Here is a 16,547-nt window from a genome sequence, read left to right as displayed (position 1 = left end):
CAAAATATGGAGCAGATTCTCCCTCCATTACTTATAACTCCATTACTGTAGCATCTGTACAGAACCCCTGTGAGGTAGGGAAAAGCACAAATCACAGAGGGACTACACTGCCCTCAGGAGGTGTATGTGGTAGCACTGTGAACATACCCAAGCTACCTTTGATCTAGCTGGCCCCACCCACCCCGGACTCTGGGTACATACTTGAGAGGCTGCCACTCATGCCACTGCAGCTTCACTCCTATTATTAATCAAGCCAGCTAGATCAAAGGAGGTTTAAGTAGGTCTACATAGGCTGCAGTCACACCTCTGACTGCAATATAGACAGACCCCCAGTGTTTCAAGGTCACACAGGTCATGTGTGGCAGAGTAAGGAATTGAACCAGACCCCTCAAGTCCCAGGCTAGTGCTCTAATCATTGGTCCACCCTTCCTCACCAGAGTGTTGTGACTATTGACTACTGTATTCTCCCCACCACCACCCCGTCATGTCCATGTCGGCCCCCAAAAACTCAGTGGAAGGCTCAACACTGATTTCAGTAGCACTGAATCAGGCCCATCCTGCTTTACAAAGAGAAGATGTTGGCATTTCAAGTCTACTTCGAATTTCTCCGTCATATTTACTGGGTAGTTTGAAAAGCTCCAGAAAGTTTCCTTTGTTTAAAGCTTTCTGATCCTCTCTGTGCCCATGTGAAGCTATTTGCTGTTTAGCACAGAACAGCACAATATCAAGCACCCCTTTAATATGCTCCCAATTTCTATCTATTAAGTGCGTATTCATTGCTTCTTTGTTTAACTGGTTAAGAATATTTCCATGGCCTGATAACTGACACTGTTTGTAGCTGACATATTTAGTGAATGCCACAGCATGTGCTTTACTAGTCTCATGTCTGGAGCAGGCCTGGTGCATATGCTTCCAATCACTAAATCCACTATGACTGAACCTGTCTTCGGAACAAGTCACCAGAATGCCTACACATTTTACAAAACATTGTGTTCTTAGACACACTATATATTCCACCCACTGATGCTTCTCATACCAATGTGTCGCAACGCTTCATTTTTTACCACTGATAACAGAAGTGGGAAAAGACTGACATTTCGGCTGAGTCGATGGTTTGTTGATATTTGACATATCGGACGGCCATTTTGTAGTTTTAGTAGAAACAGCATTAGTTGCAGCTGTACTAGTCCCAGGCTCACTTTTAGTTTTACATGTTACCATTTCCTTTGCTGAATCAGATGAAGATGGAGAATTTGCAGATTTGGTGGAAAAAGATGATACGTTGGTTGGTTTTGTGGATTCGCTTTTAGTCCGCCATCTTTTCAAGAAATTAAAGAGACTAGTTTGTTTTGACATTTTGATTCTCTGGTTCAAACATCACATGCAGCTATACAGCGTAATAGAGATGAATATTAAAACACTTTCTTTGACGTACTTCCGGCAGATAAATTCCGGTCTCATACATCACTGTCAATCAAATATTTCTTGCTCATAGTTGGCTGTATGAGCACAGATCCCACCCACACATATCCTTACAGACATGGCTTTGTTTTTAATTGGCTCAAGTCTTTTCAAAAATTGTATCTTTGCCCAATAGGATCCACCATTAAAAAAACCCGGTTGAACTTTGCGTTTTTAATACCGGGTGTTGTGTGAACTAATAAAGATTAATTATTTTCTATGCCAAGTCCTGGCCTCTTTGCTGAGATTGCAAACAAATGGGGCTACGAGTCTATCACGGAGGTAATGGATTCTGTGATTTTTCGTGACCTCGGTGACTTCGGGGCTTCAGCTGTCAGTCCCAGCCCCTTCTCCAGCTGTCAACATGGTTCCACATGATAGAATTTCTGCTTTCCTAGTTCTCTTATTTAGAAAGCCTAGGCAATTTAACAAATTTTTGTTTGTAAATATCACAAAGGTTGCAAAGTCAAGCACTTAAGAGTTAGGAAATGCCAGAATTAAGGATGTCTATGCAAGCTTAATTCAACTGCCTTATGTATATGCAGTATGATGCCGTCTTTAATTACATGATCACATACTTCTTGTTCTACAGCAGCCCTGCCTCATTCACAAGATAGAAGGTGAATGAGGTAGATGATTGCAAGAAAAGAGTGGATATTCTCTTCTCTTCTGGATATGGTACTGGACCGAAACCCAGAAGGGCTGCATTCTACTCCTGGCACAGACTTCTTATATGATATGGCAGGGAAGGGCAAACTAGAGCCGCAGGCCAGATCCGGCCCATCAGGGCTTTCAATCCAGCCCGCGGGATTGCCAGCCCCATGGCACAGTGGGGCTAAGGCAGGCTTCCTGCCTCCCCTGGCCCCCGTGCTGCTCCCAGAAGCGGCCAGCATCACGTCCCTGCGACCCCTCGGGACGAGGGGGCAGAGGGCTCTGTGCACTGCCCTCACCTGCAGGCACTGCCCCCACCGTTCCCATTGGGCTGGAACGGGGAACCATGCCAATGGGAACTTCAGGAGTGGTACCCACAGGTGAGGGCAGCGTGTGGCAGAACCACCTGCCCCACCCCACCCCAAGGAGCCACTGCCGGACATGCTGGCTGCTTCCAGGAGTGGCACAAGGCCAGGGAAGGCAGGGAGCCTGTCTTAGCCCTGCTGCCACCCCGGAGCTGCTCGAGGTAAGCAATGCCGGGCCAGAACCCGCACCCCAAGCCCCTGCCCTGACCTCCCTAGCCCCCTGCCCTGGTCCCCCTGCTGCACCCCTCCTGCACCCCAACCCCCTGCCCTGAGCCCTCACCTGCACCCACACCCCGCACTCCCTCCCACACACCAACCCCCTTCCCCAGCCCTACATTCATGGCTCTGCATACAATTTCCGCACCCAGATGTGGCCCTCGGGGCCAAAAAGTTTGCCCATCCCTGTGATATGGTCATGCTTGACTTTGCAACTTTAATATTCTTTTAATAAAGTGTTTTGTATGTAATACGTACATATGCTAGATGAAAAAACTTCCCAGATATTCCAGATGCCGAATGTAAATAATGCCTTATTTTTTTTAAAAAGGACGATACTAAGAGATGAGCAAACCAACTACATTACAAACAGTCATGTAAAACTTTGGTTAGTAGACATATTTACACAGATGCCTGAAGTAAGGGATCAGTATTTTTTAAAAACCATTCAGCAGAAAATGTAGGGCAGTTAGAACTTTATTATAACATTGCTCTTCCTCCTACCCCTTCTGTATATGTAGACGCTTTAGTGCTGCTACACTATTTCGGTAATGTTTGGTTTCTTACAAAGATGGCTGTTAGATAAACTGCTAAAAATATTATAAAATTTAGCCCAATAAAAGATGGCGGGGTTACTTTGGGGAAAAAATTTTTTAATTTGTAAAATATTTAATTTACACTCTGTTTAGTTTGATATATGAAGTATAATCATTACACAGAGTAAAGCATGCGGCCAGATCCCAAGATGCATTACACAGGGCTACTCTCCAGGCATGACCACTTGCTTTGTTTCTCTGTGGAGAAGTAGCTGAAGCCACATGCTATACTCAGGGTGGATTTGATTTAAATCACTAGTCAGGAAGATTCAATTTAACCCTGGGTTTCTACATAGAAGTGCATTCTTGTTGGTTGTTATAACCTTAATACATATTCGTCATAATTAGAGGAACTTCATTAAAATATTCCCAAACTGGATCTCTTTTACGGCCTGCTGCCATTCTAGGTTTTCCCTTCTAGTGAGAGAACGGTATGGTAGATCTCAAATCAATGAAGGCTACACTCAGAAAGACCTCAAGACTTCTGGAATGTGCTGCTCAGTTTCACTTGTTTCTACTGCCTGTCCCTCCCTTCTCACATTTATCTCCAGACTTCTCCTTGTCCAGATCTGTTCTGCCTCCAACAATCTTCTAGTCATTGAACTTTTTGAAACTTTGCACTTTTAGAGAGAGGTCAGGGATTTTTGAAGAGGAACAATAGGGTTGAGGTCTGTTATTTCTCACTTCTATATATTATTTATTTATTTATTTATTTACTTTAAAACACTTTTGCTGTTAACAAGCATGTTATCTCTGGAGACAAAAATCCACAGTTTGAGAACTGCAAAGCTAAGCATCTCTGATGGTATCTTCTAGACACAGCACTGAGTCCCATTGTGTAGATAGACAGATTAACTGAAATAATCTATACAGATGACCCTGGAACCCCTTAAGATTGGGTCCCTAATCCGTGAACTATTGGAACTCGTTTACAAAACTTTTCTTAAACATTACATAAATACATTGTCTCAAACTACAGAATTAGAATTTATAATCCCTATTCCATGATGAAATATCTTTGAGCTAGAATGTATCTTAAAACTATCTTTAGATATGTTTTTTCCTCAAAAAGCATTTAATCAAAAATAACCGATTTTAAATTAAAAATATCCAATTTTTTTAAAAAATCACAGATTTTTATCCACCCTAGCTATACTTCATCGCTCAGGACAGCAGATGGAAGGCATGTGTTGGGGTGGACAGTCAATGTCTTAAGGCCCAAACAGAGATGCCCCATGTGCTGTTCTTCCCAATCCACTGCCATAAAGACAGATGGGAGACCACCCACTATATCACCATATTTCTTGGCAGGCAGACACAGGGCCGATGACTGGTAAAAGGCATCACACACATGGTAAGTGTGCAGGACCTATCACCTTCAAGATCCCTCTGCAGCTTTCTCTAATGCCTCGCACGAGAACTTATTTGGCTGAATTTCCAGTGGGTGTCACCCCGTCTGAGCATCCTGTGTGCAGGAGACAGCCCAGTCATTCACCCGCCGTGTGACCAGGGCCCATGCTGCACTGAAATGAACACAGTCATTCTTACATTGGATGGCTTTAATTACTTTCTTAGTCATTGATTTAGTGTAAGATTTCTAAGTTAGTCGCTCCATTGTTCTCCTACAGTATGCTTAGTTCATCACTCTCAGATGGCCTGATCATTCCAGCATTAACCTTCCTCACAGCTTCTTAAAAAAGAGAGAGAGAAAACAAAGCAATATTTTACAGCTGTTGGTGTCATGTTAAAAGGTAAAACAGGCAATTTTTTGAAGGTTGCATGTAAGGGTACGTCTACACGGCAAACCAAAAACAAGGCAAGCAGTTTGAGCCTGAGTCAACTGACCTGAGCTCATGCAACAAGGCTAAAAATAGTAGCGTAGATGTTCTCACCTGGGCTGGTCTCAGAGTCTGGGCTCCAGACTGAGCGGGAACGCCTCATCTGCTATTTTGAGCCCCATAGTGCAACTCCTGCAGTTGACTCAGGCTCTGAGACTTATTGCACAGTTTTGATTTGGTTTGGTTTGGGGGCGTTATTTTTGCAGTGTAGACATACCCATTGATATCCGATATGCTTCATGGGTTTGTTCCTATAGAGGGCTAGGCACTTCAGCTCTGTGACAGCTCTGTTGCAGCTGTGCCACTGTAGCATTTCTAGTGTTGACATAGGTAAGGCTTTGCAGCAGGATCAGGCCCTTCATTTAATCTCTGCTTCACCCAATCGCAGCTTTTCATCTTTGTGTGGCTATTATTGACTACATGAAAGAAAACAGATTACCACAGAATAAACAGAATTATTTAGTCTGGAGTGACCCCCCCCGGAGGGCAAAAATTCATACGGTTCTATGTTTTGAACAGGAGATGGTAGTTAAATCTTACCCAGAAATTTTTGTTCTTTCTATCCCCGGGCCGTAGCAGATGGAGTTTCCCGGTGCTAAATACTGATGCATTTTACATTCCTACTCAGCCTCAGGACGTTTTAGCTTGCCAAGTCTCAACTAAAACTGTGAATACCAAGGGGACTAATGATAAATAGACATACTGAGCAGCAGGCCTGATCGCTACACCTGCCTCAAAGGCACTCTGCCACAGAGGTGACACCTATGTGATTGTATAAACTATTCCATAGCCTGTGAATGTCAACCCAACGATGTGGGAGCTTGGATCAGAGAAGGCAAAGGGCCTGATTCTGCTAGGTCTGCAAGGAAGGCTCTGATACGTAAGCAAGTGACTGTGGTCCCATTAGCTTCACTGGGACTACTCATATGCTTAAAGTCAGGCATGTGCATTAAGAACCTTCCTGAGTAGGGGTCTTAATGCTCAAATGTCCAAGCTAATGACAATTAGTATAAAAATACAGTTTTTTAAAGATCGCTGAGGGTAATTCTGTAGTTTATCAGTACTTACTGAGTACTGTACCTATTACATTCTATCTTACAGGACAATTTAACTCCTTGCTGTACTTACTGACCTACAGATGTTAAGATATTGTGCAAAAGAATATTACATAACTGACTGCTTTGGGGAGCTCACTCTGTGTGACAGCCTATCGGGGTTCTTCTTTGAATACAAGTGTCCAAAATTCCTGAGCTGTAAAGTTCATATTCCTTTCCACCAGCTGTCTTAGTGCTTGGGCTTCTTTCTTGGATTGTTCAAAGCTTGGTATCCACATCTCTTGCAGAGATGTCCAGCGTATGTTTGGAGAGGAGAACAAGAAAGCCTCAGGTTTCGGGCAGCTCAGGTGGTTAACCTGTGCGTTCCATCTCCTGGGTGACAATCCCTGGCAATGGAGGAGAAACACAGGATGGGTTTAATTAGACTCCAGGTCATGGATAGCTGCACTGATTAGTAGAAAGTATTCTTCCCCTCCCGAATTCTCTTTCTCAGTGAAAGAATATTTCACTGTTCCTTGCCCTTTGTGAAGTTCATGCTCTGGACTGTATCCTGCCTGACTGCTTTGATAGAATGGGCATAGCACATGCAGTGAAACTGAAAACTTCCCTACCCTGCCCTGCATGATGTACCTTAGCGATGCCCTGGAGAGTGACAGAGTAGATTGGTTTCTCTGCCCATCCACACGAGTTGTTTGCAGTGTGTTGTAGCCGTGTTGGGATATGAGAGACACAAGCCGGTTGGTCTTTTTATTGGACCAGCTTCTGTTGGTGGAAAAGAGAAGCTTTCGAGCTTCCCAGAGCTTTTCTTCAGGACACTGTGTCAGCTCAAACGCTTGTCTCTTCCACCAACAGAAGTTGGTCCAATAGAAGATATTACCACGTTGTCTCTCTCACATCCATGAGAGTGGCAGTCATGGCGCTGATTTTTGGAAGGGAGACATCTCTTCACTGGGAACGGGACTGAAACCAAATAAGTTTTCATATAGGCCACCGAAAAAAGGAATCAGATAGTAAAAGCTTCCAGATGAGACAGAATTGGGCTACACCGAACTGACAACCTAACTGCAAAGGGTTCTATGTAGCTATCAATCCACTGAGTCATTTCAGCAACATATTCTAATCCCTGCTCTGGAATCTGATCCTATGCTCGTTGAAGTCATTAGCAAAGCTCACACTGATTTCAATGGATCAGGATGACATTCCTAGAGAATAATAGCCAAAGCCTCAGTTCATATAAATTGGTGATGCTCTCTTGACTTCAACAGAGCTGCACTGATTTATACCAGCTGAGATTCTGACTTCAAGAGTTTAGCAATTAATTGTTATCATTTCAATATATATATGCATTGTGTGGTACGAGCTATGAAGCAGGCACTGGTGAACTCAGCAGGCCTTTTGCTCCTGGAAGCCTCCTTCATTAGGGAGACTAGCAATGTGGGAACTAGGAGAATCTCAGCTTTCAGTTCTGTAGTTACTCTCTCCTACACCTGCTTCCTATACTTGCATGGTTAAGCAAAAAAGAGGTTGTCTGACCAGAAATTTGCAGAGTCAGTTAAAGGCTCCATAGAATTGACAATCCTAGATAAGTTGAATGCTCAATAACTTGCATGGCAAAATTTTTACTCCCCTTTAACTAATTATTAGCAGACAAGTAGCTGAAAATAACATCAATATTCTTAGTCCCATTTTCCATAGGAGTACAGTTCATCTTCCTAAGAGTTTACTGTCTCCCCTTGTTGGTTGATGAGAAAGCAGTACAGTTCAGACTGTTGCAGTAGAAAACAGCAGAGGAGATACAGTATCACAAGCCAGATTGTGTAGTGATGTAAATGTAAGCAAAGTTCCTGATTTGGATAAGCAGATGTAAAAATATTTCAATCCATATTGATAAATGACCAAGGGAAAAAAATTCAAAATAGATTTTGGACACCTCCATTCTTGGTGCTTGAAATTGGACACCTAAACTTCTGTGGAATCTACAATCAGTGGCCACTTTTGAAAAGGTGGCTGTCCATCTTTATTGCATGGTGATTGAGGCAGACGTTAAATAAGTTTGTGGTTTCAGTCTAATTCCTGGTGTGCTGTGTTCCTATCAGAAAAATCCACCACAAATAGTAATCCCAGGAGAGATGCCCAGGAGACAGAACTACTCTCTGACCCTAACAAGTGGTCCCTCATGATTGTAACTGATGAACTTATGAGGCAGTGTTCTCTAACTAAAGTGTATATCGGTCTGTGTATGTCAGCATGGCACCGGAGTTTTAGCCCTGCTGGAAGATCAGTCAGATTCTAGGCACCAAAGCTAGCTGTACTTAAAAGAAAACAACCCCAAACACAATGAGAGTTATGAGTACCTTTTCGTGCCTTCTGATGTTTTCCCACACCCTATTACACACCATGCACTCAAACACATCAATATAATTGTCCTGCGTGATATCCTGGACTCCCCATTTGCGTTCTTGGATAGCAGCGAGCAGTCGTTGATTGGAAATGGCCCCTTTCATTTTCCATTCTAGGTAGGCCTCATACTCTTGGTCATTTGTATCCAGTGCCTTGATGTAGTGCGCCAGCTCCCTGGGATGTGAAAATCTTGTTACAAGGATTGCACTCTTATTGCTAGGAAGCCAGTCCATAATGCTAGGGGACCCATAATACACTGGTACCACTCCCAACTTGAGGGGCCTCCAAAGCTTTTCAGTGATGTAATCCTCGCAGACGGCATTTTCAAAAGCAAGAATGAATTTGTACTGAGCAAGTATTCTATAGAAGTTACCGTCGTCCATGGAGGCTGGGTTTTTGAGGTGCTGGGGAAGGTCTCTGTTATGTAAGCATTCACCATAGGAGTCCACCTGGATATAGCTCATCAGCTCACGCACATAGCTGTCCCGGTCTGAAGGAGGGTCACAATCGGACTGCACATACACAAGTGGTGCAAGTCCTTTTCTCAAGCTATTCTTCTTTTGCAATGGAACCATGTATCTCAGAGACTTTATGACTTCTATGCCCTCCAGATACTGAGTAGTCAGCGGCAGATGGGAGTGGCGACTGAAGGTAGCTGTATGGTTGAACAAGGTGATGGTAGGTTTGTGGAAGAGCTTGTAGTTGTTTTTGGGCGACTCTTCATGGAAAAGGGCCCAGTCGTGATGGCGTTTACGAGGGATGGGTAAGCTATCTATATTAAAGTCAGTACCTAGACAAACACAAATAATGTTACTAGCCATATCCTTAATATATTGAACTAGGGGAAAAAAAAATTTTTTAATCACTGTAAAAGGCCTTTGTAATTTACTTCGGGCCTAACTGTGCCACTGTTACTCACAGTGAATATGATTGTATGTGAAGTAAGGTTCTGTTGACTGCAAAAGGACTAGTCCTGTAGTAAGGTACTACTCACCATAAGTAAAGATGGCACAACTGGCCTCTTAACATTTCCAGTAAACTCTGTAATGGAATAGCAGTGGTTTAGATTACAGATAGGCCAAAAAGGGTTGTTTTAATTTTGCATTTTAGTGGACTCATTATTATCTTTAATTGTTGTAAGACACTTAGAAATAACAGGATTGCTTCCTTCTCTGGAACGATGGGCCACAGAGTCAAAATAAAATTCCAGATACAATAGTCATCATTATGAAACCAACAATTACAGCACAACAATAAATATTAGTTTGGGGATGTGGGGATCTGTACCACATGTTCTTGTGTAACTAAGTTCTCAGATTATGGGCTTTGGAGCATATAAATTACCATTGTGAAAGCAGAATGAATTATATTGTGAAAATAGAAAGGAATTTTTGTAGGATGACTGTGGCAGCCGGCACCTGGGCATTTGACCCGAGCTGTCGTCCACTAGAGCGGAAAGGCGCACAGCCACAGTGAGGTCTACGCCATCGAACCTGTTGGTTCCCACTCTGTTCTGGTAGGGATCCCGGGATCTGACATCAGGAATCTGGTCAGGTAATTATTTCTGTGTTTTTTCCGGACTGAGGACTGTCCTGTCTCTGTGTCTATCCATCCTCTTGTGGAGTGTTTGAGTCTGAGTACTGTCTCTGTCCGGGGATAGGCCGACCAAGGGGTTCCTGTCCCCGTGGTCTGAGTGAGTGGAATCTGCACAATCGCAGCCGCACAGCACTTTGGGTAAAACCTCTGCTGTGAAAGCAAGGGCGATTGAGGCAGTAGCCTGTGGGCTCCTTTTGTGTGTTACACTGGGCATCGCTCTAACGAATCTGAATTTCCTTCTTGTGTGATTGGTGTGTGAAGTCCTCCTGTATTGGTAACCAGACGTCTGAGTCGGGACCGTTCCCTGCATTCCCCTAAAAATAAAGAACAGCGGCTCACTTATGTATTTAGGAGGGTCCGACTCCTGTAAAAAGGGCCAGACTCCCATAAATTTCCCTGAAAAATGGTATAAGGCTAACTCAGGGATCCCAAAACTCAGTGGCCACGTTAAAAATCTTGAACCAAGACTGAGTGACGTCTAAAGGACAACTCGGCCAACCTAAAACTAAATTGACTAAAGGAGAGGTTAATTGTTCAATGAGGCAGTGTCAAGATGCAGAATCAGAGGTGAAACAACCAATCAAAACTCGCCTCTGCTCAAAATATGCAAATAAGTTTAAAAGTTATAAAAGCCTCCTCTCCACCCACCAGACTGAAGACCGGCTCCCTTATTACCCCCGTTCTCAAACCCGGAGCGATCCAACCCCTCATACTCCCATCTCATTGTAAAAAAAGGACAAAAAGCCCCTTGTTTCGTTCCCCTTTGTGTCGCCTCAGATAACTGATCTTTAAGTGTTCCACGACCCAACTTTCAGCGCAGGGGCGGGGGCTCTCAACTAGCCCCACCCTTCCTGGTCCCTTTCCTTGAACATTTCGTTCAAAAATGTGAAGTGGACCAAACAATAGCATCACAAATCGGTCATTGAAAAAAAAAAAAGCAAAAGGATCAGGCCCAGACAAGCAGGCAAGCAACAGATAAAGAACTGAACAGGTGAAAGCCAAGGGAATAAGGTCAGGAGTAAAGAAAAAGCAGAAGTGCCAGGCAATGAACCCCGGAACAATACTTAAAATGTGAAATCTGAGCTGATAAAGGTGTCATTTGGGAACATATAACAAGTGATTTAAGAAAAGAAGAGTGAAAAGTTAACTCTACAGAGAGCTGAAGAGAATTAAGCAGTTAACTTTGTGGAAAATATTTAAAAGGACCAATGTTAAAGACAAAGAAATTCTTGTTTCTTGCACCATTCTGAAGAGAAAATGGGCCCTTTTTTCCAGAAGAAATGCCTGTAAATAACCACATATATATAATATAACCAGCTATGTAAAAACAAAGCAGTAAAAGAAATGTTAAGGAAGAAAATGTGTATGTTATCATCTATTGTCTAATGAAAGAATGTAACGTTCTAAAATCTAAAAAATACATCTGGTTGTAAAACTCTGTTTTCTAGTGTGAGATAAATTGGTTTTGTTTTTTGTTTTTAATGCCACTAAAAATTAATTTGACTCTCAATTCAAAAGTTCAAAACGACAACCATTTTTGCAAGAACACAGTAATTTGTGCCTTTTGCGTGGATTTACATTTAACCTTAAGGGGTAACTTGATTCTTTAACATAAAATTAAATTTTTTAAATCAAAGACCAAGTCATGGCTGCAATAGGGCAGTCAAAATCAGGAGAATAAGGAGAGAATTCTGAAAAGTCTTTTTTTGGGTTTTTTTTGTGGTAACAAATAGCAAGCAGATAAGAGCTGTAGTGAAAGAATAAGAAATTAACAGTGACCCTCTGAAGCAACAGCAAAAAAAAACACTGAGCCTTAAAATAGCTCTGTGTAATCAGACTGTCACTTTTATAGGGTACATGAAAACTCTGTAAGAACAAAACAAAAGTTACAATGTAAAAAATTAATATGCTGCTAATGTTTTTTAAAAAGCTCTTGTATAGAAAGAATGTGCATTTTCCCTAGGACATGTGCAGTATATTGAAAAGGGGTTAAGAAAAATGCAAATGAAACAATTAAAATCCTTAGGGCTCCAAAAAAGAGCCGCAATAGGCTGTGTTTCTTTTTCAGATCCCTGTGTGTTGAAGACAGTTCTGAGTCTGCTGAATGGCTTTGCAATTTTCCAAGGCCAAGCATGTTGATGCAAATGTACCTAACTGATAAGAAAGGTGAGAACTGCCAGCAAAAAAGCTGCAAATAAAGAACGTACCTGGTCAGCAAACAAATTGCCTACATAAAAGGCATGGTATAACAAGATATCTTTAAAGAGACTTTGATGCTAATGTTGTTGTTAATATTAAACATTGAAATAAATTTAATGTTAGTAAGTACCCTGAACAACTTATAGGTGTATGATTTTTTGGAAAAATCCTTTAAAGTAATGATGGTAATGATGCTTCTCAGCTATTACCTGAATAAACTTAAAGCTTAACACAGCAGAAAAAAACATTACAGACTTGGTCTGCAATATAAGAGAAAAACTGGAGGTACACCACCTCATTGAATTGCCTAATAACTAAACAGTGGAATAATTTCCCATAACCTTAAAAAGTAGAAGCCATTAAAACCTGGCCTGCCTATAAAACAAAACAACAACAAAAAAAAAACACAAGAAAATTAAGGGGTAATTCCTCTGTTTTGCCTGCAATCAGCAAGGGTATTTGTAAAAGAAAGGAATCTTTTAAGTAATAATCAATGCCACCCCAAAAGGGGTAGAAAAATGTTATTTTTGTCTTTCAGATAATCCAAAGTACTGTATAATGGCTATGTGTATGTGTTAATTCTTGGGGAAAGTTTTTAAAAAAGTGTTAGCAACCCACCAGAAGACAAATGTAAATGTAATGTAAGTACTTGTGTTTACCAATAATCACATTTACTATTTGCCACAACAACAACAACAACAAGAGTCTCAGCTTACTGTAAATTTAGCTGAGTTCTCTATCTGAATATGAATGGCAAACAGTTACCAATCATGAACATAGTTCCTATCAAAAAAATGGAAAACTGGCCATATTCATACACACAAATGAATTGTTAAAACTACAGTTAACAGCTTAATTGGTATAACATTTTTGTGTTAAAAAGAAGCCGTGTTAGTTTTCTGTAAAAGCAGCAAAAAATACCTTTGGCCTGCCTTAGACAACAGAAACAACAACAAAGCTTTCGTGGGGGTGAAAACCCTATGTTTTTGATTTAGCAGATAATTCTCTAAATTCAGTTGGGCAAACTATATTGGCATAACTCTAGCAATCATCTGTTAATAAGGACGGTGTTCAATCAGGAGGATAACCATGTTCTAAAAGCAGTTAGTGTGAAAACCAAGAAGACAATTGGACCTGTAATGTTGGCAAGCATACAACCAATAATCACATTTACCAATTGCCACTGCACGAAAAATCTTTCAACAGCTTACTGAAGCACTGAGTAGCTAAGTTCTGCTATAAGTTGGCTGGATGGTCTCCCACAACTACTGGCATACTAATGTTACTACCCCTAATTGTTTTTGGTTTTAAATTGTATGTGTTTAATTGAAATGTTTAAAATGTGCTGTCGTGGATAAAACAAATGTGTGCAAAGCTAAAGCCACAGGCCCAAATCACCTCCCAGTATTTTCTATTACGTGGACTAAATAAGAAGTGACACTGGCGATTAATAATCTTAGTGTCAAAAGGACCTCTGGGGATATGTAGGAGCAGGATTTTATAATGTCCATAAGAATTAATGTATGATTTGATTTCATCTTGCTAGCCACCTTTTTGAATAGCAGAAAGAAATGACCCTCTGGGACTATAAGATTCTGTTTTCCCATATGCATTACAAATTGGGCCCTCTCTTAACTCTTTGTTTTAAGATTTAGTTAGTAAGAGACAGGATTCTCTATTGTGTCTATGTTAAGTAAATTAGAGAAACATTGAAGGCCTGGGTCTCAATGTAAATTGTCTTGGTTATTAATTGTAAAACTTAGCAAGGTTTAATTTGCAATGCTTTTTTTTTCGATATAAAATACTACTGTTTGTATTCTCAATCTATTTGTGTGAATGAGGAATGTATGCATCAGGAAAAGATAAGGTGTGAAGGCCATTGTTATAGCCAGAGTCAAGGAAGAAGTAGTAAGAGACTTAAAGAACATCAAAGAATCATCAGGCACTGCTTACTACCCCGACGGCTGTTAAACTGTCTGGCATCTCAGAGTGGATGCATGCTTCACGTGTAAGAATGCACCACCCCAGTGAACCAATCATCACCTCAGGACCACGCAGAGTCAATTTTGACTCCAGAAGAAGACGTAGAGGAACAGCCTGCAATACCTTACAATCTACGCTCTCGTAAGGGTTGCCAGAAGCAGACGACTACATAAAGCAAGGCCCAAGAAGAAGCAGTAGTGAGCCTAGCGCCTGCTGCCTGGTGGACATAAAACTGTGACTGCAGTTCCCTCAGTTGAGGTTGTCAGAACCAGAAGGGCCGCCCTGCCTCCAACATGCGCCTCTGGTGGTGCCTGTTCCTCGGCTGCTGGTGTCTTAAGGTCTGGGGAGTCCACAATGACAATTCTTTTATCCAGCAGCAAGTGTGGATAGCTCAGACCCTTAATTATTTCTAAATGCTGGGTCTGCAGCCACATCCCAGCCCACTCTCAAACTGGTGTTCCTGTCCTGGCTACCCATTCAATCCCCAGACCTCACTGGAGGACCTTGTCTGTTTAACACAATATGGAACAGTAATGACACCTGGGAAGAGGCTATTGGCAGTTCCTTTATCCCACTTGGGGAGTAATACACCAGGCAAAAAGGCTCCTGAGGTTACAAGCAGTAGTTGAAATAATGGCAAATAAACCGGAGAAAGTTTAAGCCCTGGCCAAAGAAACACAGGCGAATCTGACAGGTGGCCCTCCAGAACCGTCAGGCATTGGACATAGTGCTGGCGGCCAAAGGAGGGACCTGTGCTCTCATTGGAAAAAGTAATGTTGTGTGTTTATACCTGACAATACCAATGAGGTAATAGATCGCTAGCCACTTAGAACAAATCGCATATCTTCCCCATGTAGAGCCGAGTTCTTTATGGAAGTGGCTAAGTAACCTGTTCAATTTCTCTGGCATAGGAAACTGGTTGTTTCAGGGAGCCCTAACTATCCTGTTTGGAATCTTAGTGATTTTTGTATGCTTTTCAGTTAATCTCCTGTTGTATCCAGAATTGTGTCACCCACAGGTGACTGCCCCAAAACAGAGTGTAATAATGATTTTGAATACACTGATGAACAAAGAGAAATAGGACAGTTAATTTGTGGAACGAGTATTGTTGGTAATGGCGTACGCTTGACCCAAAAAGGAGGGATTGTGAAAGAGTATTAATAATATATTGTAAAACAGAAAAGTGATAAAAGAAATCCTGTATGTACCTTTAAGGAAAACTGTTGGAATGCTGCAATCCAGGTGTCAGGAATACAGACATTAACATAGAACAATTGCACCGTTTAAGGGCAATTGGTGAAGTATTAGCCTTAGATCGATAAGAATTAGTAAGGAAGTAGGATATGCATGCTGTGCCCCAGGTGAATTTTACTGTTTTGCTTTCTTTGTCCCTTTGTCTAATTCCCGCTCTTTTATCTGTATAAATAAGACTATTTGGGTCTTGCATGGCCACTCACATTATCTGGGTGTTATTGGCGGAGTGCTGCGCTAATAAAACAGAGTGGTCTGACAAATTGTGAGTCCTGATTCTAACTTTGACACCATTAAGGTGAATCATGTGTGAAGGAGCTGCAAAACTGGGGACTTCAACTCCCATCTGCCTCCTCCTCACTGTACATCCCCTTCCCCTGGCCAGGTAAGGTCCTGAACGAGGATGTGGCAGGGCCCTGTTTGGGACTCAGGAGTGGGAGCCACTTAGTGGCAGGAAGCTAAAGAGACACCTTGGGAACTATTGACAGGGCCACAAATGGACAGGCTGTGACTGCTGGACATCATAACTGGGTGCAGGTCTCTGTAGGACTTCTGGAGGAGCAGCAGCAGCTGGGCAGGAAGCCGGTGCAAAGGGCTCCCCCAATGAGGGACACTAACTGAGCCTGACTTGGAAGCCTGCAGATGCTTATTTGCTTGAGTACAGCCTGGACTGGAGAGGGCACCCAGGCACCAGGCCTGAAGCGCCCTGCCTCTCGATTGGACTGCCCACAGGGGCCCAAAAAAGAACCACAATTGCTCACTTTGAACTGTAACTAAGCCTCTGTATCCAAGGTATCAGCAACCTTTCTCCTTTCCTGTCAGCCCTAGTAAAAACCTTTCCTTAGCCATGTGTCTGATTGGCTATTGGGACCCACGAGGGCTAGTGTCTACAAGGTCTACCTGCTGAAGCACCTACCGTGCTTGCCTGCAAAATGC

General features: G+C 42.2%; 1 protein-coding gene across 2 annotated transcripts in view; it reads right to left on the bottom strand.

Moving 5' to 3' along the window:
• Window positions 1-5,184: 5,184 nt before the first annotated feature.
• POFUT3 (protein O-fucosyltransferase 3) overlaps window positions 5,185-16,547 on the bottom strand; it is a 35,084-nt gene continuing 23,721 nt past the window's right edge. For both annotated transcript variants that reach the window (XM_032780309.2, XM_075067424.1), the window contains exons 4-5: window positions 8,537-9,372; window positions 5,185-6,568 (exon numbers count right to left, since the gene is read on the bottom strand). In XM_032780309.2, the coding sequence (XP_032636200.1) occupies window positions 6,335-6,568; window positions 8,537-9,372 (1,070 nt within the window). In that variant the 3' untranslated portion in view covers window positions 5,185-6,334. The remainder of the gene's footprint in view (window positions 6,569-8,536; window positions 9,373-16,547) is intronic.

This window comes from Chelonoidis abingdonii, chromosome 6 (genome assembly GCF_003597395.2).
Source record: "Chelonoidis abingdonii isolate Lonesome George chromosome 6, CheloAbing_2.0, whole genome shotgun sequence".
Lineage (NCBI taxonomy): Eukaryota > Metazoa > Chordata > Testudines > Testudinidae > Chelonoidis > Chelonoidis abingdonii.
Note: the sequence above shows the minus strand (reverse complement) of the source record. Positions and strands in the feature narration are given on the sequence as shown.